Consider the following 26,024-nt stretch of genomic DNA (forward strand, 5'->3'; position numbering starts at 1 on the left):
TAAATTATTATTATTATTATTATTATTATTATTATTATTATTATTATTATCCCTGGGAAGGACTTCCCAAAGCTGTAGTCCTCCAGGCCAGCTGCTCTGGACCACAACTCCCATCAGCCCCTGGAGGACTCCAAGTTGGGGGAAACTGGACTATGAGGCCATCCCATCAATGCAGAAAAGCACAGGGGGTTAGACTAGATGAGCCTTGGGGTTCCTCTCAACATCACACTTCTATGAAATTGGCTCAGATAACTCAGGCAAGTCAGCCAAGCCACACACCACAGGGAAAGGCAGAATAGTCTCTGAGCCTAAACATACATGCCTATGTTGTGCAGATGATGACCACCTGAGAAGTAGCTTCAGAAAGGGATTAGAAGGATTGGCCCCAGATTCTTTGTCACCTGGCGTGGAGCACCTGGGATTTATAGCATCCCAGACGGCCAAGTTATTTTGGCAGCCGAGACATGGCGACATAACTTATTCATCCTAGTGGTTCTCCCTAGTGGCGCCTGTCGCAAGTCTCTTCAGCACCTCTGCACCCCTTCACGTCCTCCCAAGCGGGCAGTTTCCGTTCCAAGCATATGACCATTAATTGAACAACACCAAAGCGCATTGAAGTACATTGGAAGGTTACCCTTGCAGTGTCCAGTAGCTGCAACAGCTCGTCACGGCTGGAGGGGTTCAAGGAAGTCGTTACCCAAGTCAGGTGACCTAAAAACTGGAGATAAAGAGATAAGAAGCCACAATAAAGTGGGACAAGGCTAAGGCAGGAATCTCCTAAGTGATGGTTCCATGCTGAAGGCAGAGGGTTCTGTCTGGATAGATCTGTGGTGAGGAGGACAGATTGAAAGACCTACATTGGCTCCCAGTACGTTTCCGAGCACAATTCAAAGTGTTGGTGCTGACCTTAAAAGCCCTAAACGGCCTTCAATGTATCTGAAGGAGCGTCTCCACCCCCATTGTTCTGCCCGGACACTGAGGTCCAGCTCTGAGGGCCTTCTGGCGGTTCCCTCATTGCGAGAAGCAAAGCTACAGGGAACCAGGCACAGGGTCTTCTCAGTAGTGGCACCCGCCCTGTGGAACGCCCTCCCACCAGATGTCAAAGAGAACGAAAACTACCAGACTTTCAGAAGACATCTGAAGGCAGCCCTGTTTAGGGAAGCTTTTAATGTTTGACAGACAACTGTATTTTAATATTTTGTTGAAAGCCGCCCAGAGTGGCGGGGTATAAATAATAAATAATAATAATAACAATAATATATATATATATATATATATCGCAGATCCAGAACACACTTTGCGTCATTTTGGGACGTTTAGGCTGTCAAATAGTTTGGAAGTTTTAATTGCATAGGAACATAAGGTATAGCACACTTAAAGCTTGAGTTCTCACAAATGCAGAACCAAGGGGAAAACCCTCCGCTCAAAATCCACACCGGCAGAAAATGTTTCACGTGGTCCTCAGCTGCTGCGTTGACACCAGCAAGTTCCGCACTCTGCTCCCTTGGGCGCTCTCACCTTCACTTCCTTTTCCACGTAGTCGTGCAGGAGGATCTGAGGGTCGATGAGATAGTCCGGAGGGTAGAGCGGGACGGAGTGAAGAGGGCGGCGGCAGAGGCTGCTCTTGAGGGCCTGCCTTCGGGCTGCCTTTGGGAAGACGAGCCTCTTGATCGGTGACACAAAGCCCTGTTGGGGAAGCAGGCAGAAGCCGAGGCCCCGTCAGTAAAGTCACAACAGGAGGGTGATGGAGAACGGCTGCAGGCGGCCCAGATGCTGGCAGATGCCCTCGTTGCAAACATGAGCCAACAGTGCAATGCAGCAGCAAAATAAGCCGATGCAATCCCAGGCTGCATAAATAGAAGTCCAGGATTCCCCAAACTTGGGTCTCCAGCTGTTGTTGAACTACAACTCCCATCATCCCTTGCTAGCAGGACCAGTGGACCAGGGGTGATGGGAACTGTAGTCCCAAAACAGTTGGAGACCCAAATTTGGGGAACCCTGGTCTAGATCAAGCTGGAAGGTATGCAGAGGAGAGAGAACGAGATGTTCAAGGGTCTGGAAAGCAAGGCTGATGAGGAACGGTTGAAGCAGCTGGGTATGGTTAGCCTGGAGAAGAGGAGACGTAGCCGTCTTCAAATATTTGAAGGGCAATCACATGGAATATAGGGCAAGCTTGTTTTCTGCTGCTGCTGCTGCAGAAGGTAAGTGTCATGGCCTGGGATTCAGACTCGGATGCTGAACCTGAGGAATCCCAGCCTGCGCAAGATTCCCCGCCTCCAGATCCAGCTGAGCCGGGGCTGGGGCTTGAGCCTGAAGGGTCCTCACCTGTGCTGGATCCTCAGGTGCAGGCATCAGCTGAGTCTGCTCTGGCTCCTGAGGTGATGGAGGACCCATTGCCTGCAGGTGCTCCACTCTCAGCCCCGTCAGGGGAAGCTGAGGTTGCCTCTGGGTCCAGTAACCCTCCAGCCTCTCCTGAGCTGCAGAGGCTCAGGGCAGAGAGGCGGAGGGAACTAAGTTCCTGCAGGAGGAGTGCTCCCTCCAGGCCAGGAGAGGCGAGTCACCTGAGGATTGGGGGCGCCCTATGTCTCGATGCAGATAAAAGCCAGCCAGCCCCAGTCCCAAGTTGTGGGAGCAACATTGTTGGCTGCTAGTTCCTGCCTGAACCCTGTCCTGCTCTCCTGCCTGAGCTCCTGACCTCACCGGGCTCCCTGCCCTGCACCCAGCTTCAGCTTTTATGGCCTGCCTCCATATTGCTCCTTTGACCTTGGACTGGACTCGGACCTCGCCTCTCGGTTGATCCACGGGACCAGCACAGTAAGGCTTAAATCAATGGATTCAAATGACGAGAAAGGAGATTCCGACTATACATTAAGAATAGCTTTCTGACACTAGGAGCGGCTTGACCGTGGACTGTGGAGTGGATTCCCTCAGAAGGTGGTGGAGGTTTTCAAGCAGAGGTTGGATGGCCATCTGTCATGGATGCTTTAGCTGAAATTTCTGCATTGCAGGGGGCTGGAATAGATGACCTTTGGGAGTCCCTCCCAACCCTACAGTGCTCTGATTCCATGGCTTCGTCCAGACTCCGTGATGGCTCCGAGCATGCTCTCTGCCAGAAGGCCAAATTAAGTTCTGTATCAAGGAAATAAAAAGCCTGCAGCCTAATTGAATGCAATTTGCATATCATTGCTATTTTGCATTATTTATCTTTGCTCCTGCTACAGCAATCAACAGGGAGGAAGAAATGACACTGGGCAAGGAAGCCCAGGCTCTGTCACTCCGCACAGACTCTCCTCTCACATTCCCAGAAAGCAGCTAGGTAGCCCCTTCCTCTCTCCAGAGGTTTTGCCTCAGTTTCCAGCTAATCTCATCCAGTTCCACACGTTAAGGGCTCATCCACATTGACCTTTCGCCCCATGCTTTCCAGGCACCAATTAAACATCAATAGAATTTATCTATAATCTATAATCTATTGAAACATACAGATAATCATAAAAGCATCACAGCACCAGCCCTTTCCTTAAAAAGAGCCCGTGGTTTCCTCAGGTGGGAAGTAGCGACTCCTGGGGGGGCAGTGGGGGACACTAAGAGGCAGGGGGCATAAGAGGTCAATGACCATCAGACTTCAAAATCATCAGTTTTAATTTAATTTAATTGTTTTAATTCGATTTTGTGCAATTAATTGTTGCTGCTTTGAATTTTACTTTTTTTATTATCTTCCTTAGCGGGGTCACCTTGACCCAGAAACTACAACTAATCCATAATGCGGCAGCTAGACTGGTGACTGGGAGCGGCCGCCAGGACCACATAACAGCGGTCCTGAGAGATCTGCAATGGCTCCCAGTACGTTTCCAAGCACAATTCAAAGTGTTGGTGCTGACCTTTAAAGCCCTAAATGGCCTCGGTCCAGTATACCCGAAGGAGCGTCTCCACCCCCATCATTCTGCCTGGATGCTGAGGTCCAGTGCCGAGGGCCTTCTGGCGGTTCCCTCATTGCGAGAAGCCAAGTTACGGGGAACCAGGCAGAGGGCCTTCTCAGTAGTGGCACCTACCCTGTGGAATGCCCTCCCATCAGGTGTGAAAGAGAACAGCTACTACCAGACTTTTAGAAGACATCTGAAGGCAGCCCTGTTTAGGGAAGCTTTTAATGTTTGACAGACAACTGTATTTTAATACTTTGTTGGAAGCCACCCAGAGTGGTTGGGGAAACCCAGCCAGATGGGTGGGGTATAAATAATAAATTATTATTATTATAACATGTAAACCACTATTCTGGATGATGCTTTCTATAGGGTAGAGGGCACCGGGTTCCATGGCATTTATGGAGCCAAGGGGGAGGCAGCTCAGAAAAGTTTGTGAACCACTGCATTAAGATAGTCATTGCGAACAAATTGCAATGCACGTTCATTAAACAGCCGGTGTTACCCAAACTCCCTGCAAACAAATCAGGATGAATTCTCCATCAACAGGTGACCTGGCCACAAAGTGAGGTGGATGGATTCTTCAGGTGCAGTGGTTTGCAGATATGACAAACGCCCCTGGGGAAATTTCCCTGTGCAAAAATCTCACTGATGTGGGATCTTTTGCAGCTCCCGCTCACTTCTGAGGGGCTTGAACTGGGAAACTTTATGACGGATCAGGAGGCCTCTAAACCAGGGGTCAGCAAACTTACCGCGTCTCGGGCCAATGTCTCCAGCACTGATCACGCGGCGGGCCGGAGGCCGGGGAAGCGCATGCCCACATGTGTGCGCATGCACTATTTCTGGCGCACTTCCGGGGCAGAGGAGCACCAGAAATAGCTTGTGCGCATGTGCACGGGCCTCCTCTGACCCAGATGTGCACCGCAAATAATGCTTGTGCATGCACAAATAACGCTTGCACATTTGCAAAAGCTATTTCCGGTGCTCCTCCGACTCAGAAGTGGGCAGCCGCGCAGCGCAGCACGGGTAAGAGCGGGCGGCAGAGGTCGCCGAGTCCCTTGGGCCTTATATGGCCCGTGGGCCTTAGTTTGGGGACCCCTGCACTAAACAGTTAGAGAGGAGGCAGGGGGGACATTGGGACCACCTGCTTCAGGCACCCAACAACTGCCTTCTCTTTGCCCCATGGGTGATGCCCAAGCAAACCAATTTAACATGCCGGTCTCGGGATCGGCTGCTGCTGTTTTTTCGGCCAGGAGCCCAGGCTGACAGCTGGGCTTCGCCTTGGGCAGCTGGAGGGGAATTGTATCCCCAGAGGCTTCGGATGGTGCTGGATCTGTGACAGGGTCGGGAAAGGCCACCCAGGCCCATCTGCTCAGGATGTGGGCAGGGCGGGGGAGAAGAGTTCATTGCTCCCCCCCCCCCAATTCCCAAAGCTAAAGCAAGAACGGCAAGCGCATTCACTTCTCTTGAAACGATTGTGCAAGGCTTGAGATGAGCCTGGGCTGAGTCCTGGGACTTGCTGGGCCAGTTCAATGCCTGTTTGCCTCAGCTGCCTCCCCCTCCCCTTTTTATGAAGATTACCCGCTCTGGTATCCCACGGCTAATTCTCCCCTGGTCTCCTCGCTGGCCCAAGTAGGACTAATTTAGCCAGCTAGCCCTGGTGATCATCTAATGTTTATTGGATGGATTTCCCCCCTAAATTGACTTTTGAATTCTGAATTTATTGTTATTCATGTTTTATACTGTATTTTATGCTTTTTTTTGTTGTTGCATCAATTGTTTTAGAAAAGCAATGACAAACCTAGACAGCATCTTAAAAAGCAGAGACATCACCTTGCCGACAAAGGTCCATATAATTAAAGCTATGGTTTTCCCAGCAGTGATGTATGGAAGTGAGAGCTGGACCATAAAGAAGGCTGATCGCCGAAGAATGGATGCTTTTGAATTCTGGTGCTGGAGGAGACTCTTGAGAGTCCCATGGACTGCAAGAAGATCAAACCGATCCATTCTGAAGGAAATCAGCCCTGAGTGCTCACGGGAAGGACAGATTGTGAAGCTGAGGCTCCAAGACTTTGGCCACCTCATGAGAAGAGAAGACTCCCTGGAAAAGACCCTGATGTTGGGAAAGATGGAGGGCACAAGGAGAAGGGGAGTACAGAGGATGAGATGGTGGGACAGTGTTCTCGAAGCTACCAGCATGAGTTTGACCAAAGTGCGGGAGGCAGTGGAAGACAGGAGTGCCTGGCGTGCTCTGGTCCAGGGGGTCATGAAGAGTCGGACACGACTAAACGGCGAAATTTGTTGTTAGCCACCCTGAGCCTGGTTTTCTGAACCGGAAAGGGCGGGGTATAAATAAAAATGTATTAATTATTATTATTTGGGGAGTTCCTCTGATCATGTGCAGATAGGACATCTGCCCACCCCTTCCAGCGCTCCTCTACCTTGACGGCATCTCAGTTGTGGTGAGTGACAAAGTGAGACTGTCAATGCCAGGTAAGCAAGAGGTGTGAACAGCTTTCAGGTGATTCTGAAGCAGTCTGTGGCTGAATCCTGGTTCATAGAATTACCTGCACAAACACTATGCAATAAAACGTAAGAACATAACCCCCATCTCTCTCTCTCTCTCTCTCTCTCTCTCCTTTCAACTCCTTCACAGATTCCCCCCCCCCGCCACCTCTGTTTAAAAACCTCCAGTTTTTAAGGCGAGTGCAAGAAAGTCTGTTCCACTGCTGAACAGTTCTTTCCATCAGAAAGGTCTTCCTCAGGTTTGGTCGGAATCTCCTTTCTTGTAACTTGAAGCCATTGGTTCGGGTGCCCACCTCTGGACCTGGAGAAAGCTACTTTGCTCCATCTTTTGTGTGACAGCCCTTCAGATACTTAAAGATGGTTATCCTGTCTCCTCTCAGTCTCCTCTTTCCCAGGCTAAACATACACAACTCCCTCAACCATTCCTCATCAGGCTTGGTTTCCAGACCCTGGATCATCCTCTGCACATGTTCCAGCTTGTCAATATCCCTCTTAAATTGTGGTGCCCACAACTGGATACAGGACTCCAGGTGTGGTCTGACCAAGGAAAAATAGAGTAGGACTATTACTTCCCAAGGCCGGGCTGGGAATACAGGCTGTCTGCAGCCCTGAAAACCTGCTGCCAGCCCGTGTGAGCAGTACTGGGAGAGATGGCCCAATGATCTGATTCAGTCCAAGGCAGCGTCCTACATTCTGATGTGTAACAGTTTGTTTCTAAAATGTGAACGTGCTGGGCACCAACACCAGCAGCAAAGACCGGCCACCTAACCCAAGATTGATTAAAGTCAGTGGCGGAGGAACCCTGAAATATACTCAGAGTCGCAAAGTGATTTCATGCTCTTTATTCAGCTCATAGTGGTGAGGAGGAATGAATGAAAGTCCCCTCAAAGTATCTGCTTTATATACATTATTTACACAATGGGCTGCACATGATTGGCTAATTCTGGAATTCTACTGTAAGCCAATCAGGTTGTGGATTCACTTATATCTGGAGCATGATTGGGTGGTTCCTGCCAGCCAATCATACTGCTGCATTGTTCTAGGACCAATCAGACTGCTGCATTCTGAATCCTATTGTTCTAGGACCAATCAGACTGCTGCATTCTGAATCCTATTGTTCTAGGACCAATCAGACTGCTGCAGTTTGGATCCTATTCAACTCAGTACATAACAAACCCTCTCTGGCACCTGGGGCGGGAGCGTGTTGTACGGAGTGCGCATGTGCGCAGGGCCTTGCAGAGCCAGGTAGAGGCCCGGGCCAGGTAGATAATGTACCCCCCTTTTTTACCCTGGGGATAACTGAAGTCTTATATGCCAGGGAAGCTTTTCCCTTGCGCTGCCAGCCATGGCCCCAGGGAATCCACCCGCTGAGGCATCTAATCATAAGCCTGAATTTTTATCAAAGCTTATATGTTTAATCAGGGCTTGTATTTTAAAAATGAGCTTAAAGATCTTCAAATGTTTCATGCCAGGCAGAAGAGCAGCTGCCTAGAAGAACCTTGGCAATGTTTTTCTCCTAGACAAGGGGCCCCCTGATTTATAGCAGAAAACAATTCTCAAAGTCGTAAAAAGGGAATTACAGGCTGACAGCCAAGGTTACACTGACCCTACAAATTAAGGGTGGATAAATAGTAAAATGAGCCATATCTTCTTCCTAAGGTTAAAAAGGTCAAGAGCAGTGAAAAAGCAACTGGTCTGGCTGGCAGAAACAGAACATTTTTGGGAAGTCTTTTCTAAAGCTGTTTCTTTCTTAAACTAAGATCCTTTTAAGATTTCTTTTCCTTTTAAAAGGTTATTTATGTATTAAATATATTAGTTTAAATATAATTATGCAAAGGATTTAAGAAATGCTAGATTCTTATTTCATATAGTTGGAAGAGATCACAGGGGCCATCAGCCACCAGCCCCCCTTGCTAGACAGGAGACGCCATCGAGCACTCCTGATATATGGTTGTCAGGCCTTTTGTTTAGAAACCTTCAGATGAAGGAGATCTCTCAATGTTGATGTGAACTCAAAATCCTTGACATATGTTTAAGATAAAAATTCAAGATTAATCATCTGTTTTGGAAGGCAATAGGGCAAGGAGGGCAAGAGGTGAGCTGGTAATTAAGATTCCTTGTTGAGACACATGTAAGATATATTACTACTTATTTGTCATTTATAGATAGAAGAATATATAGCTTTTTGATTTCCATAAAAGGGCAAGAAGGAAATGGGTGTATCTTTTGTGATTGGTTCTAGCAAACAGCCAATAGGAATTTTAACCAGGCTGATTGGACAGAGGCAGCCACAGGAGGAGCAAGGGGGCTGGATTAAGGAAATATAAGTGCTGGCCAGAATGGCAAGAGGCCAGGCCAGAGCTTGGTAACCATATACCACTGTGCCTCATATTTATTTGTCTGACAAATAAATTATTATTTTAATTTCTCTATTGCTGCGTTGAATATTTCATTCCAGCTAAGCGTTAACCACAAGCAGGGTGCTACACCGCCACCACCACCACCTTTGCGCCTCCGCGTTTGCCCCAGTGCATCCCCTGCGATTGTGAATATGCTGACCGAGGCCCCTTTTGGAATGGGAGGCCCAGGCCAAGTGGCCCATATGGCCCCCCCTCTGCCTGGGCCTGCATGTGCGGCATCCCATACAGACTGCGCATGTGCAGCATCCCATGCGTGTGCACTCCATGTGGAATACATGTGAAAAGGATCTAGGAGTCTTGGTTGACCACAAACTTGACATGAGCCAACAGTGTGACGCGGCAGCTAAAAAAGCCAATGCAATTCTGGGCTGCATCAATAGGAGTATAGCATCTAGATCAAGGGAAGTAATAGTGCCACTGTATTCTGCTCTGGTCAGACCTCACCTGGAGTACTGTGTCCAGTTCTGGGCACCACAGTTCAAGAAGGACACTGACAAACTGGAACGGGTCCAGAGGAGGGCAACCAAAATGGTCAAAGGCCTGGAAACGATGCCTTATGAGGAACGGCTAAGGGAGCTGGGCATGTTTAGCCTGGAGAAGAGGAGGTTAAGGGGTGATATGATAGCCATGTTCAAATATATAAAAGGATGTCACATAGAGGAGGGAGAAAGGTTGTTTTCTGCTGCTCCAGAGAAGCGGACACGGAGCAATGGCTCCAAACTACAAGAAAGAAGATTCCACCTAAACATTAGGAAGAACTTCCTGACAGTAAGAGCTGTTTGACAGTGGAATTTGCTGCCAAGGAGTGTGGTGGAGTCTCCTTCTTTGGAGGTCTTTAAGCAGAGGCTTGACAACCATATGTCAGGAGTGCTCTGATGGTGTTTCCTGCTTGGCAGGGGGTTGGACTCCATGGCCCTTGTGGTCTCTTCCAACTCTATGATTCTGTGATTCTATGATTCTATGAATACTGCATATGCGCAGTCCGTATGGAATGCCGCACATGCACACTCCGTATGGGATGCCACTCACACGCAGCTTCTGTACGGGCTGCCGCTTACACGGCAACCACGAGCATCATCCCGTACGGACTGCGCATGTGCAGCATCCCGTATGGAGTGCGCATGCACGGTAGCCTGTACGGACGCCCATATGGACGGCGTGCGAGAGCGGCAGCCCGTACGGACGCCGTGTGAGTGGCGCCCATACGGAGTGTGCGCACCCTTGGCCGCTCTACAGCTGGGGCAAGGCAGAGGCCATCTTGTCACCCCCTGGAGTGGCACCCAGGCTGCCCCACCCCCTCCGTCCCCCCCTCCTACACCCCTGATTAAAGTCACAGGTAATTACTCTGTTTGCTCTGATGCCGTGTTTCCCAACCTTGGGCCTCCAGCTGTTTTTGAACTACAATTCCCATCATCCCTGACCACTGGTCTTGCTAGCTAGGGATGATGGGAGTTGTAGGCCAAAAACATCTGGAGGCCCAAGGTTGGGAAACACTGCATGCATTGCACTTATTTTTGCAAACCCTGGCACTCAACTTGTAGGATGGAATTCTGGGGCCAGCTCAATCAAAGCTCTGGGAGTCGCCGGATAGAAACATGGGGCTGGGGATGGGCAGAAAACAGTGATGGAAACGGCAGTTCCAAAATAGATTCTGCGGTGCACGGCTGTCTCGTTTCACGGCATGCTGACAGTGGAGGCACCATTGTTTGCTGGCTCCTCCCCCTTTCTAAGGGCCGAATCCTTTTTGTGGCTTAGAAAAAAGGCTGTGTGGCGTTTGCATAGGGCAGTTGGGGTTCCCCGAACACCTTACACAGCCCATGCCAGCCTGGTGCCTGACGGATGTTTTGGACTACAACACATGGGAGTTTTAATCTGAAACACCTGGACTGGGGGGGCAGCAAACTTTTTCAGCAGGGGGCTGGTCCACTGTTCCTCAGACCTTGTGGGGGGCTAGACTGTATTTTTTTTTGCGGGGGGGGGGGGGAATGCACAAATTCCTATGCCCCACAAATAACCCAGAGATGCATTTGAAATAAAAGGACACATTCTACTCATGTAAAAACATGCTGATTCCCGGACTGTCCGCGGGCCGGATTGAGAAGGCAATTGGGCTGAATCCGGCCCCCCGGGCCTTAACTGCCTACCCATAACCTGACCTATACACTTGGCTGCTGCAGGCTCCCTTAAGAGATCCAAGGATCTGTTTTGCACCCAGAAACACAACTCAGCCTTCCTCATCAGGTCAGGTTGGAGAGGTGGAAACTGATGTGTGTCGTCCCTTCACCCCATAAGGCACCCAAACCCACTCACAGAAAAGCACCCCCATACGGCGTCCCCCCCCCTGCACTCACCTTCTTGCCTTTCTTTGCTTCGTGCTCCATGCCTCGTCCTCGCTCTGCTCTTGCCCCAGGAAGGCGGCTTTTCCTTTACGCCAGCCATCCTTTGTTTCCTCCATCCTGTGTCGGAAACTCCACCAAGCGACCGGCCCTGATGTCAAGTCGCCAAGTTCCTGCCCCCTCCGTGGGATTGATAAGCAGATGGGAGCTGCTGTGGAACTGCAAGGGGCTTGGAGGGGCTCTTGGATGTCAGAGAAGGATCGAAGTGTAGAATTGAGAGGGACCCCCAAAGGTCATCCATACCAACCCTCAGCAAGGCAGGAACCACAGCTAAAGAATCCCTGCTGGGTTGCCACCCAACCTCTGTTCAAAAACCTCATGGTGGGGGGTGGGGGGCGGGCGGACTAACAAGGCAGGATCAAGTTTCTGGGTTCATCCACAATTCCTCTAGCCCTGGCACTTTCCCCCAGGGTAAACCCACTGCTTACTGCTGAAACACAGCAAATGCCAACTATGTTTTATCCAGATTGACATTTGCTCTGATTTAGTGCTAAAGAGGGACGCGGGTGGCACTGTGGGTTAAACCACTGAGCCTAGGACTTGCTGATCAGAAGGTTGGCGGTTCAAATCCCCGCGACAGGGTGAGCTTCCGTTGCTCGGTCCCTGCTCCTGCCAAACTAGCAGTCTGAAAGAACGTCAAAGTTCAAGTAGATAAATAGGTACTGCTCCAGCGGGAAGGAAAACGGCATTTCTGTGCGCTGCTCTGGTTTGCCAGAAGCGGCTTAGTCATGCTGGCCACATGACCTGGAAGCTGTAGGCCGGAGGGCACCAGGTTGGCGAATGCCGCACTAAGCTACGCCTATCTCCCCTTATTTCCCTTGTTATGATTTGATTCATTATAAGCTGCCTTGCACACCTTTATTTCGTGCATGTGGTGGGAAGGCAGTGATCATAGTTTAGAGGTCCCAGGCCCTAAGGAAGTCAGACTATCCTCCACCAGGGCCAGAGCCTTCTCGGTGATGGCTCCCACCTGGTGCAATGCTCTGTCCCATGAGACCAGGGTACTGAAGAATTTAACTTCCTTCCGCAGGGCCTGTAAGACAGAGCTATTCCGCCTGGCTTTCAACTTGAACTTAGCCGAATCTTTTATTCCCCTTCCTTCCCTCCCCCTCCCCTTTTTATGAAGATTACCTGCTCTGGGATCCCACAGCTAATTCTCCCCTGGTTTCCCCGCTGGCCCAAATAGGACTAATTTAGCCAGCTAGCCCTGGTGATAATCTAATGTTTATTGGATGGATTCCCCCCCTAAATTGATTTTTGAATTCTGAAATGATTGTTATTCACATTTTATGCTGTTTTTTGTTGCATCAATTGTTTTAAATTTGTTGTTAGCCGCCCTGAGCCTGGTTTTCTGAACCAGGAAGGGCAGGGTATATAAAAAAAATTATTCTTTATTTATTATTATAAAGGTCCCAAACAAAAATGAGCTTGGTGTGCTGTCGACTCCGGCTGACATTGGCTCCCTGTCTTCTTATGGGAGTGCAGGAGGGAAGTGTTCTGCATGCAAGGCTTTCCTCCTGAGCTACGGCCCTACTCTGCTCTCCCTCCCTGCCAAAGAGCCAGCGCTGTGACAATGTGAAGAGCGCATTCGGATTTCATCCAGGGACTTCTTTCACAGCGCTGAGGCAGAATGCGAGAAGGCATTGAGCTCTTGCCTCCCCAACCTACAACAAGAGATGATTTTGTTTTTCTCTGCCTTGGGGAGAAATGTTGGCAACCGGCACCTCCTCTCCCCTCCTGCAGCAGATCGGCACTGTCCCTTTGTCCAGAAATGGCAACAGCTCCGAACGCAGCTGGTAACTTATCTCTCTCTTTCTTTTTAATTGCGTGAAATGGCAGGAAGCCTGGACATGAGAAACGACGGCGTGCTGGCCAAGAGCCGGTCAGATGACAAGTGTAATCATGGCTAGTAGCCACCAAGAGACCTCTCCTGCGTCGCAGGCATCTGATCTTTGCATTAATCTGGAATAAAGGCCTGCGACCTTGCAAATGACCCCTAAGAAGGAAGACCATAAAAACAGCCTTGTCGGCTCCGGCTGAAGCCATACCATGCATTTAAAGTACAGTGGCACCTCAGGTTAAATACTTAATTCGTTCCGGAGGTCCGTTCTTAACCTGAAGCACCATTTTAGCTAATGGAGCCTCCTGCTGCTGCCGTGCCGCCAGAGCCCAATTTCTGTTCTTATCCTGAAGCAAAGTTCTTAACCTGAAGCACTATTTCTGGGTTAGCGGAGTGTGTAACCTGAAGTGTATGTAACCTGAAGCATATGTAACCCGAGGTACCACTGTATCATGATACCACTTTGAACAGCCACGGCTACCCCAAAGAATTCTAGGAGCTGTAGTTTGTTAAAGGTGCTAAAGAGCAATTAAAGGTAAAGGGACCCCTGACCATTAGGTCCAGTCATGACCGACTCTGGGGTTGCGGCGCTCATCTTGCTTTACTGGCCGAGGGAGCCGGCGTACAGCTTCCAAGTCATGTGGCCAGCATGACTAAGCCACTTCTGGCGAACCAGAGCAGCGCACGGAAACACCGTTTACCTTCCCGCTGGAGCGGTACCTATTTATCTACTTGCACTTTGACGTGCTTTCAAACTGCTAGGTTGGCAGGAGCAGGGACCGAGCAACGGAAGCTCACCCCGTCATGGGGATTCGAACCGCCGACCTTCTGATCGGCAAGCCCTAGGCTCTGTGGTTTAACCCACAGTGCCACCTGCGTCCCACCAAAGAGTAATTAGGGTCCCTCCTATTCCCTGCCGGGTGCTACCATTCCCAGAGCGGTTTAACAATCAAGCCCTCTTCCCAGGGAATTCTGGGAATTGTAGATCTCCTAACAACCCTCAGTGCCCCTAACAAAATACAGCTCCCAGAATTCTCTGGGGGAAGCCATGACTGTTTAAGAGCACATCGCTTCCCACAAGCAGGACGTAACGGCAAGGGAGCTCCCGGCAGCTGACTGTAAGTTGCAGAGGTGATTTGATTCCAAGATCTCTGGGCACCATTCTCACTGATGTTGCCCTCAGCCAGAACCAATCTCACATATTTTTGTCTAGTGACTTTGGATTTGCCCCCCAAAGGAAAACCAAAGGCAAATCTGCCAAGCTGCATACCGTAAGTGAAAAATGACATGGGAGCTGCTGCTAAAACCATTGGTGGTTTAATCTGTTTGAAAGTGTTCTGTGCTTTTTTAACCCAGGCCTCTGCTTAAATTGGAAATTTTAATTTTTGTCATTGTAGTCCCGCTTGTTTGTCTTATGACAGAATTGTTAATACAATTAAGTGTTTTAAATTTGTTGTTAGCCGCCCTGAGCCCGGTTTTTGAACCGGGAAGGGCGGGGTATAAATAAAAAAATATTATTATTGTTTATTATTATTATTATTATTATTATTATTATTCTTCTACCTTTTCATGCAGTACATACTTAAACTCTAGAACTCATTTGCAGAGGAGGAGGGGACTGGAGAGAGGCCTTTCAAAGGCTGCTGCCGGAGGGCAGGGGAGTGTATGCCCATACACGTACGCACACACTATTTCCGACGCACTTCTGGGTCGGAGGAGCACTGGAAATAGCTTGTGCACATGTGCACGGGCCTCATCCGACCCGGATGTGCACCGGAAATAACGCTTGCGCATGACCAAACAATGCTTGCGCGTGCGCACAAGGTATTTCTGGTGCTCCTCGGACCTGGAAGTGGGCAGCCGCGCAACGCAGCGCCGGTAAGAGCGGGCGGCGGCAGCAGGGGTCGCCGCGGGCCGGATGAACGAGTCCCTTGGGCTTTATCCGGCCTGCGGGCCTTAGTTTGGGGACCCCTGACCTACACCCTGTGTGGTGGGGGGCAGAGAATCCAGGGTGGAAGGGAAAAGAGGACCTCTTTCTGCTTCTGCACTTTCAGAGACCCTCTTAAGACTATTACAGAGTGGAAAGTGGGGAACCATGTCTTTGATTTTGAAAGAGAACGGAGGTTTGTTTGTGGGGGTGCTCCTTAAACCTTGTTAAAACTTCTGAGAACCTTGAAACTCTGAATGCCGCTGCAAGCAGCTGTTTGGGTCTCCTAGGCCTTTAAAGAAGCAACATTGAATTGGCTGGTTGGCTTTGTGGAGCTGCGGACTGTATTTAGGATCCTGCTTGTGAGTGTCAACCTGCCCTCAGATACACTGCTTAGGAACATTGAGGTTCACCTTTAGCCACTGTGGCTCTCAGCCATCAGGGTCAAGTGCATACCAAAAATTTAGCTTTGTGCCATTAAAATGGATTGAAGCACTTTAGCAAAATATATCCACTTTAAAACAAGCAAGCCCTCCGTTCCCAAAAAGGGCTTCTTGGAGTGAGGAAAGCGATGCCAAGATGCACTGAAAAGTGTGGGATGAATCCTAATGGCCCAAAAATGGAAACAAGAGGAATTACCGACATTGGAAGAGTGGAGGCTGAAACTTATGGACTTTGCAGAATTAGATAAAATGACTGGAAAAATTAGATACCAGAAAGATCACAAGTTCACTCAGGACTGGAGAAAGTTTACGATTTATCTGGAAAATATTTGTGATGAACAGACAACGCTAGTTGGATTTAAAGAGGCTTTGTGATGAGAAAGGGTATTGTAAAGAGAAAATGAGATGTAAGGATATTATAAACTGGCAATATATTATAAAGGAAATGCGGAACAAATATAAAAACATGAGGATTGTGGGAGGAGCTGGTGGAAGTCAAAAATTTGTAAATTGTTGAATATGGTTGTGTTTGAACAATTTGTAAAAGAATTTTTTTTAAAAAAATTAATAAAAAAGAAAAGAAAAGTGTGGGATGAATGAATGATCAACAAGAAGTTGCACCAGGAGAAATGCTCATTGTAGTATGTTGTTGTTGTTGTTTAGTCGTGTCCGACTCTTCGTGACCCCCTGGACCAGAGCACGCCAGGCCCCTTTCTTCCACTGCCTCCCACAGTTTGGTCAAACTCATGCTGGTAGCTTTGAGAACACTGTCCCACCATCTCGTCCTCTGGCGTCCCCTTCTCCTTGTGCCCTCCATCTTTCCCAACATCAGGGTCTTTTCCAGGGAGTCTTCTCTTCTCATGAGGTGGCCAAAGTATTGGAGCCTCAGCTTCAGGATCTGTCCTTCCAGTGAGCACTCAGGACTGATTTCCTTCAGAATGGAGAGGTTTGATCTTCTTGCAGTCCATGGGACTCTCAAGAGTCTCCTCCAGCACCAGAATTCAAAAGCATCCATTCTTCGGCGATCAGCCTTCTTTATGGTCCAGCTCTCACTTCCATACATCACTACTGGGAAAACCATAGCTTTAACTATACGGACCTTTGTTGGTAAGGTGATGTCTCTGCTTTTTAAGATGCTGTCTTAAGATGCTGTTGTAGTATGACCTCCCCACAAAAAAATCAGAATAAACGCTCAATAAACACTGGGCAGAGTATAATCTGAGTGCTCACTGGAAGGACAGATCGTGAAGCTGAGGCTCCAAGCCTTTGGCCACCTCATGAGAAGAGAAGACTCCCTGGAAAAGACCCTGATGTTGGGAAAGATGGAGGGCACAAGGAGAAAGGGAGGACAGAGGATGAGATGGTGGGACAGTGTTCTCGAAGCTACCAGCATGAGTTTGACCAAACTGCAGGAGGCAGTGGAAGACAGGAGTGCCTGGCGTGCTCTGGTCCATGGGGCACAAAGAGTCGGACATGATTAAACGACGAAACAAAAAAAGAGTATAATCTCCCTGCAAGTTTTCTGCAAACAAATCTGGGTGAATTGTCAATAAAGAGGTTGTCCAGAGGCCCCCCCCCCCCGAGTCTGATCTGTTTTTAAACCATCTAAGTGAGTGATCCTCGTCATATCCTGTGTCAATCAGTTCCACAGGTGAATTGCATGCTATTCCCCAATGGCAATTAGAAGCGTGGTTGGCCTGCAGAGGAGAAGAGAAAGCAGGCAGGAGGAAGGAGAAGAAAGAGCCTCACCCAGACAGGCTTTATTGAAATGAATTTTAATATCATGTTGCAGCAGAATTAAAAATATACAAAAAGTTTGTGGTATACAAAAGAGTCTCAGTACAGATCCTCGGCTCCTCCCGCCCACCGACATGTGTCTGCGTGGGAGAGTCAAGAGAAGAGAGGCGTTTGATGTATGTACAGAACGTGGTGGAGAGGACCAGATCCCAGGAAGGCAGAGGGAGAAGGGGAGGGAGGCACGGATGGGGAGGGGAGAATGTGTCCGTGTGGGGTCCTCCGCCCCTTCCTCCATGGTCAGCGGCTGGCCCAAGTCAGCCAGTTTCTTGGCCTAGCATAGATCAGAGTGGCCCCGCCAAAAAAGCCTAAACAGGGCTCTGGATTCTAAAACAGCTTTTCCTTGAGCATCATAACTCCATAGAAGATACTGAATGGCTCTTATCTCAGAACATCACAGCCACAGAGCATCCTTATCCCTTTCCTCTTTTTGGAAAGTCTGAGCTGGCTGTCCTGCTTCTAATTTGCACCAGGGTAAGCCAGGAGTTCAGCATCCTCATTTTGAAAAGTGTGTGTGTGTGTGTGTGTGTGTGTGTGTAGCACCTCTGAAGACACACCTGCCCTGCCCCTCACCCCCAAACCAGTGTTTCTCTTAAAAAGCAAAGCCACTCTCCTTCCACACGTGCCACCAACCCAGGGAGACCTAAATCTATACGGAAGCACCCAGGTTCAAAATTCGGCACGTGGGCCAGAAATCCTCTTTTCTGGGTTGCACGGTGGCCTTTAACTGGGGAGAGACAGCTTAAGAGCGAAGCAAAACAAGGTCTGGTTTTTAAAACAGATTTCCTCATGGATACGATGCACTTTGTGGGAATTGTGCATTTTCCAAAGGTTTCACTCTCCGTTTTGTTAAGTCAGCCCTATTTTCAACTTACATGAAACACCGAAAACGGTAACGGAAAAAAATTGAGAATGATGGGAGTTGTTTTTTCTCTCGCTCCAAAGCTCCTTGGCCACCACCCACGATCCCCACCAATTCCCCAGCTGCATCCCATAATCTCAGATGGATGTTCCAACATGACAATAATAATTTTATTATTTATACCCCACCCTTCTGGCCGGGTTGCCCCAGTCCATCTACAGATCTTCATCTCCCTGTCCCAGGTCAAGGAGAGCTGTATGGCAGAGCTACAGAAACTCAGAAGGGGTCCCCCTCAATCTGGGGAGAGAGGGTGGATGCTATTGTCTTCTCCTTTTAATCTCCCTTCCATCACTGCCTTTTGCATGCAAAGACATGTGCTGGCACCCACACCAAAATCACACACCTGTACACATCACCAGGGGGAGAGAAGATGCTGGCAGGCTGCAGGAGTGTCTGCTTGGGATCTACTCTGAGATTATTGCAAAGGTTGAGAGAGCTCGCAGCCCAGAGGCTGAGAAGACCGTGGCGAGAGTGCATAGAGAATAGACCCCCCTCCTTTTGCCAGCAGGATCTCCCCCTCCCCCAGCAAGAGCTCCTCATGTAGAGGATGCAGCAGAGATGCTGCGCATCTTAAAATAATGGCTTTGCTCAGCTCTCGGAGGCTCCCCCAGCCCTTCTGAAAGACCCACAGAAGGGTGTTTCAAGGTCATTGCTAATCGTGCCGTTTTCCCCACAAGGAGAGGGAGCAAAACACGCGCACACTCATGCTCAGGACTGTCCAGTCCTTCATGTTCCCCTTCCCAGAAAGGCCCGGCAAACGGAAGCTTCAGTCCCTATCAAAACCCATAGCCATTGTGGGGAGGGGGGCAGCTGGGCACCCAAGAGGTGTGTAACCAGGGGAAATTGTGCCTTTGGTTTGGGTGACGAGGGCATGTAGCACCAGATACCTAAAGCTGCCTTGGTTTGTTCTTTCTGCTTCAGCCCTCCTGGATTTCTGGTGGTGGTGGTGATGTAGGCGATCATTATTTGCCCGTCCAAAACGATCCCCTCAACAGAACAAGCAGCATTGCAGGGACTTCACATCTGCTGCATACCTGGCTGCGTAAGCATCCCAAGTGCTTAGAAGGGCTACTATTTACTTAAAGGATTGGCGCCTGAGTTTGCTATTTTTCCTCTTCCCTCCCTGTTCCTTTTCCCTTTTGTGTTGTGTCTTTTCAACCGCAAGCTTGCAGACAGAAGCTGAAACGCCAGGAAATTGCACAAAACAAATGAAATACCATGAAATACTGGTATTTTGTTTGTTTTGTGCAATTTCTTAGGTCCGTCATTGTCTTTTTTCTACTGGAAACTCCAGGAACACAGGAAGTTGCCTTAAACTAAGTTGGAACAATGGTCTTTCCAGCTCAGTACTGTCAGCAGTGGCTCTCCAGGAGGACTCTCTCCCTGCCCCACATAGGAATGCCAATGGGGCCTGACCCAGAGACCTTCTGCATGCATTGCAGATGCTCTGCAACTGAGCTACTTCACCCTCCTCAGAAAGAGCGCAGAATCCTGCCCTTTCGAATTGGACCCGTGGCAACACCTCAGATCAACAACTGCACATCTTGGGCAAAAGACCAGACCATCAAGAGCTGGTCCAGTTCACCAGGCAGGAGACAATGATGGGTCACTCCAGCCTTGCAGAGGAAGCAGTTCTGATAGATACTGCCAGATGGCCTTTTAGACACCTCTTTGGATCAACAGGATATGGACAGCAGGAACCAACAGCTTCAGAGGAATGCTAAGGTACAAAAAATCATCTGGGGGCCGGGGAAGGAATATGGTGGAGTGGAGGAACCTCCGAAAACAGCCCATTGAGGGCCGAGTAGCTATGGAGTGCTCACTGATGCTTGCAGGTGGGGTGAAGTGACAGAAAAGGTGGGGTGAAGTGACAGGAGGGGAAAGGAATGGAATGGAGTCATACGCAGGAGGACACAGCTGGCTGGCTGGCACAGTGAACGGGACCACCCCATACTGCAGGTCCCATTTGCCTTTATGACTACATGGCCCGATATTGCTTCCTTCTTGCTCTCCCAATAGAGTCTCGGTTCCTAGGGAGCGAAATCAAGCTCAGCTGCTGAGGAAGGAGCAGTCAGGCAGCTGTGATCTGATTCAGAGCTATGATCTGGACCTCGTTTTCAGTGCTAGGTTTCGGCCCTTGGACAAAGCATTGGAGAGCTCCCAGAATCCTATGCCAAATCCCTTTCCTAATAACTGTGTAACCACAGTTTTCCTAATAACTGTGTAACCCCTGCCCGCCCTTAACACACACACAAGAGGTTCTAGTTACAGGTAGGTAGCCGTGTTGGTCTGCCGTAGTCGAAACAAAATTAAAAAATTCCTTCCAGTAGCACCTTAGAGACCAGCTATGTTTGTTATCGGTATGAGCTTTCGTGTGCATGCACGCTTCTTCAGATAACAAGTGTGCATGCACACGAAAGCTCATACCAATAACAAACTTAGTTGGTCTCTAAGGTGCTACTGGAAGGAATTTTTTTTAATTTTGTTTCACACACAAGAGGATTAGCCAATGACTTTAGCCTTCCTTCTTCATTCAGAACCAGGGGGAGTTGGTTCACATGGGCTGCACCCAGAAGTTCTAAGACATCTAGTGGAAGTCTGGAGCACAGCAATGGCAGCTGCCAACGAAACCATCACCAAGCTGCCAAACACACGACCGAGCAAGCTCCTTTGCCAACCTGGCGCCCTCCAGATGTTTTGCCCTACAGCTCACATCAGCCCCATCCAGCAGTGTGTTTCCTTCACACCTTGGTTAAAACTGTAAACCCTCTGACAACCAGTTTGGTCATTTTTAAATACCCACATCTGCTTGGTGGTGTCCCACTCGCATGGGTGAAAGTGAGCTTTCCCTCAATGGAAGAGTCAAAGCAGAGGTCAGGTGGGCATCTGTCAGGGATCCTTTCGCTGCAATTCTTACATTGCACGGGGTTGGACTAGATGGCTTTTAGGAGACCCCTTCCAACTCGACCATTCTATGATTCCGTGGTGGCGAGGAAGCCCCCAGCCCCATCACAAACCTCCAGCTGGGTGAGCCCTTCCAGGACACTGCCAAGTGGCACCATGGAACTCAGTGAGATGGGAAGCTGCCTTCTGCTGAACCAGACCATTGGTCCATCCAGTTCAGTGTTGGGCTGGCTCTGCAGGGCTTCAGCCTGAGGACTTTCCCAGACCTACCTGGCAATGCTGGGGACTTCCTGCATGAAAAGCAAGAGTTCTGCATCTGAGCTATGGCCCTTATCCTTTCTCGGAAGGAAAGAACCTGCCTCAGCCTTAGCCTTTGCTGTGCTGTTTGGCCTAGTTTAGCTGATTGATCTCCTTCTATCAACTGTACTAGAGGTGTCAGTGCAAGTCAGGCAGGCACAAAAAGCCCAGGGCTCAGAGGAGAACTGGATCTTCCATCAGGACAAACATCTGCACCTGGCATGGTCTGGCAAATGCCAGCACCCCAGAGCCTCCAGATGTCCCACTGCGGCTTCGGTCCTGTATATCTGCGGTCTTGGTCCAGTATACCTGAAGGAGCATCTCCACCCCCATCGTTCTACCTGGACGCTGAGGTCCAGCACCGAGGGCCTTCTGGCAGTTCCCTCGCTGCGAGAAGCCAAGTTACAGGGAACAAGGCAGAGGGCCTTCTCGGTGGTGGCACCCGTCCTGCGGAACACCCTCCCACCAGATGTCAAAGAGAAAAACAACTACCAGACTTTTAGAAGACATCTGAAGGCAACCCTGTTTAATGTTTGATGCATTACTGTACTTTAATATTTTGTTGGAAGGCGCCCAGAGTGGCTGGGGAAACCCAGCCAGATGGACGGGGTATAAATAAATAAATAAATAAATAATAATTATTATTCCCCCGGGCATCCCTCCACTTCTCCATTTTCAACTCACTTCTCTATTTCAACCTTTTCCCTGCTGCTGTAGTCCTGATCCGGTTTGGCTGCTTTGAGAATAAATTAGGATACATTCACAGAGACAGGAGAGAAGATCATGGGCCTTCAATGCCTGGCTCCTGCCTTCACCCCACCCTTCTGACAATGTGCATTTTGCCGCTTCGTAATAAAGAACACAGGGGCTCCCATATGCTTTGCAGCATCACATATTTTGCTAAGCTGAAAAGCAAAACACCACCGCCTACGTCTCCAGAGAACACAAGAAGAGCCAATGGCCCATCTAGTCCAACATCCTGTTCTTACAGTGGCTGAACAGTTGCCTATTATGGGAAACCAGGAAGCAGGATCCAAGCACAAGAGCCCTCTACCCTTCTGGGGTTTCCAGCAACTGGTATTCAGAAGCATTGCTGCTGCCAACTGAGCCTAGCCCTCCTGGCTAGTAGCCACAAAGCCATCTTGCTTGCCACATGCAGAAGAGGGCAAACTTTGTCTGCTGCTCTCCTAACAGGTGGGAACACACACGCCTGGGGATGACATTGCAACACAGGTTATTCCACAATCACACCCTCCGTTCTGCTGCTGCTGGATTTGAGAGCCAGCTTTTCAGACCCTTTCCCAGTCCCGAAATAGCCCTAGCAGCAAGGAAGGCTCCCTGATAGCCGAGACTCAAGGGGTAGAGCAACAGGGACAAAACTGTCCCTTTCAAATGGCCCCCTTCGTCTCGGCGCCTTGGCAGGCGTTGGGGGCCTTAGCTGCAGCCTGCAGGAATCGGATGGCATGGGTTGCGATCTGCCACAGAAGCTGGGAATGCTTTGCTAATTGCCCGGTCCAAGCTGTGCATGATGGCACAGGCTGCTCAGGGGAGGGAGAATGCAGGCAAGGCCCCCCTCCCTCCTAAGGGCCCCCCCTGCTGCTGCTGGTAGGGGGGGGGGCTTCAATGGACACTGCTAACCACAGCCTGAGGTAGATAGTTTTTCACATCGGGCGGAAGCAAAGCGATGGGCAACTGTTTTCAGCTGAGCTGGTGAAACAAGGTGGGGAAAATGGAAGCAGAACGGATCCGGGCCTTTTGCACAGCCGTCGTTCTTGCAGGGAGGTTTAAGGTGGGGCCAGGGACCTCTCTGCAACAAATCTGCTTTTCTCTTGCTCCCATCCCTGCCCTTGCAGCTGCAGATATTTTTGCAGTAAATGTAGCACCAGGGGACTCTAAGCGGCTGCTGTGTAGCTGCCCTTCAGTCTTGCACAGTTAAAGGCAGGGTCATGTGCATTCCATGCGCCTGAACCACGGCAGTGCAGAATTTAATATTGGCCCTAGGTTGTCAGCTCTTCAAAACAAGTTTCTAGCCCTTATAGAAGCCAGAGATAAACTCGGAAACGGCTGCGCAATGGCTGGTGGCATCTCACGGGCTGAATGGGTTCGAGTGCTCTCCATATCCCCATCAGAACCAGTGGTTCCTATTTACATAATCTATCCACATCACAAAATTCAAGCTACTTCATCACAGAAATATGGATGTGTGAGCACTGAGCGCTGAATCTGCAAGGCTCAGTTAGAGCTGGAGACTAATTTTCTAACCCAGTTAAGGAAAGTTTAGAGTCAAATTTAAATGGGCTGGACAATCAAATTCCACACCCAGCAAATTCTCTTGTCCTTCAAAGTCTCAGCAGCAAAAAAAGGCAACACAGAATATTTTCAACTCAATAAACCGGAATGTGCCCCTTTCCCATCTTTTACCAGCCATATTCCTGTCATCAGTAATATCCCTGCCCCCCAGTTGACAGGCCTCATCCCTGACCCTGCTAAAATAGCTTCCTTCCACCCTTTTCATCCAAGTCACCTTCTCTACTGACCAAAACGCACAGCCCCTCATTCCACATTCTTCCTCCCCCCCCCCCGCGAGGCCAGTCCCATCACTGCCTAGACCTAAGGATACTTAATCATGTATGTGACCTGTACCATGGATGACACAGGTCCAACAGGAACCCAAAGAGCAAGGTTAGCACTTCAAATCAAATTAGTTCCTTTAAAGATCTCTTATTCTTTTCCCGGGACGCAGGTGGCGCTGTGGGTTAAACCACAGAGCCTAGGACTTGCCGATTAGAAGGTCGGCGGTTCAAATCCCTGCAACGGGGTGAGCTCCCACTGCTCGGTCCCTGCTCCTGCCAACCTAGCAGTTCGAAAGCACAGCAAAGTGCAAGCAGATAAATAGGTACCGCTCCGGCGGGAAGGTAAATGGCGTTTCCGTGCGCTGCTCTGGTTCGCCAGAAGCGGCTTAGTCATGCTGGCCACATGACCCGGAAGCTGTAGGCCGGCTCCCTCGGCCAGTAAAGCGAGATGAGTGCCGCAACCCCAGAGTCGGTCACGACTGAACCTAATGGTCAGGGGTCCCTTTACATTTGCCTTTTTATTCTTTTCCCACACCCTGCTGAGGTTCATATCAGTCTGGCCAGGTCCTTTCATATAGTTTTTGTTTTCGTTTTTCTGCTGTCGAATACTGTACATACACTTGACAAAGAATGATGTACAGTGGTACCTCAGGTTAAGTACTTAATTCGTTCCAGAGGTCCGCACTTAACCTGAAACTGTTCTTAACCTGAAGCACCACTTTAGCTAATGGGGCCTCCCGCTTGTGTCGCGCCGCTGGAGCACGATTTCTGTTCTCATCCTGAAGCAAAGTTCTTAACCTGAAGCACTATTTCTGGGTTAGCGGAGTCTGTAACCTGAAGCGTATGTAACCCGAGGTGCCACTGTACAGCTCAACGGCTGTATTTGGAACCATCCTTGACATATTGACTGGATTCAGTAGGGCTTGCTCCCAGTAAAGTACGCATTGCAGGTGAAGAGAAGCTTTGGCCCTTCCAGATGTTGTTGAACTATATTTCCCATCAACCCCGGCCATTGGCCATGCCAGCCTGGGTTGATGGGAGTTATAGTTCGACAGCATATGGAGGGGCAAAGGTTCTCCACCCTTGATGTTCAGGATTGCAGACTTGAGGCTACAGCTCTCAGTGGGACAGTCTGCTGAATGGCCATGCTGAGGACTGCATTGAAATTTACTCAAATAAAAGGGATCACTTTATTTGCACTGTATGTCCGGGTTTGGGGGCAGGCATGAGTATTAGGACTCACACCACGTTTCAAATTTAAACCTCTGCCCCCCAAAAGCCTTTGGAGAAAACTCATGCCCCCAACTTAAATATGTGGGAACCATCACAATTTACTATTTTGCTTATTTCTCCTCCCCTCTTTCCCCTCGTTGCCTCCCCCTCCCTCCATGCACATTGTTGGACATTTTGGAACAGGCGGAAGAGACAGTCCCCTGCCCTGAGCAGCTTACAATCGAATCTTCATTAGGGCAGTTAGTTTACTAGGCCAGCAGCATGTTGCAAGAATATAGAACTCTTTTATCAGGCTAGATGGTAAACATTGACAGGAACGGGTAAACAGGGAGGAAACGAATATCAAGGGATACTTGCTCGCAGACTGTCTCGCCAGAGTGGTGCATACTCTAGTTATCTCCCGCGTGGACTACTGCAATGCGCTCTACGTGGGGCTACCTTTGAGGGTGACTTGGAAACTGCAATTAATCCAGAATGTGGCAGCTAGACTGGGGACTGGGAGCCGAGACCACATAACACTGGTCTTGAAAGACCTACATTGGCTCCCAGTACGTTTCCGAGCACAATTCAAAGTGTTGGTGCTGACCTTTAAAGCCACAAACGGCCTCGGTCCTGTATACCTGAAGGAGCGTCTCCACTCCCATCGTTCTGCCCGGACACTGAGGTCCAGCTCCGAGGGCCTTCTGGCGGTTCCCTCATTGTGAGAAGCCAAGTTACAGGGAACCAGGCAGAGGGCCTTCTTGGTGGTGGCACCCACCCTGTGGAATGCCCTCCCATCAGATGCCAAAGAGATAAACAACTACCTGACATCTGAAGGCAGCCCTGTTCAGGG

General features: G+C 49.5%; 1 protein-coding gene across 2 annotated transcripts in view; it reads right to left on the reverse strand.

Annotated features, from left to right (window-relative positions):
• CCM2L (CCM2 like scaffold protein) overlaps positions 1-11,513 on the reverse strand; it is a 29,180-nt gene extending 17,667 nt beyond the window's left edge. Inside the window, exons 1-3 of one of the 2 annotated variants that reach the window (XM_079979340.1) lie at positions 11,215-11,512; positions 1,519-1,686; positions 635-718 (exon numbers count right to left, since the gene is read on the reverse strand). In XM_079979340.1, coding sequence (XP_079835466.1) covers positions 635-718; positions 1,519-1,686; positions 11,215-11,244 — 282 coding nt within the window. In that variant the 5' untranslated portion in view covers positions 11,245-11,512. Of the gene's footprint in view, positions 1-634; positions 719-1,518; positions 1,687-11,214 lie in introns of both variants that reach the window. The other variant, XM_079979341.1, reaches the window with a different exon arrangement.
• Between the last annotated feature and the right edge of the window lie 14,511 nt (positions 11,514-26,024).

Source organism: Podarcis cretensis, assembly GCF_951804945.1.
Source record: "Podarcis cretensis genome assembly, chromosome: 6".
Taxonomy (NCBI): domain Eukaryota; kingdom Metazoa; phylum Chordata; class Lepidosauria; order Squamata; family Lacertidae; genus Podarcis; species Podarcis cretensis.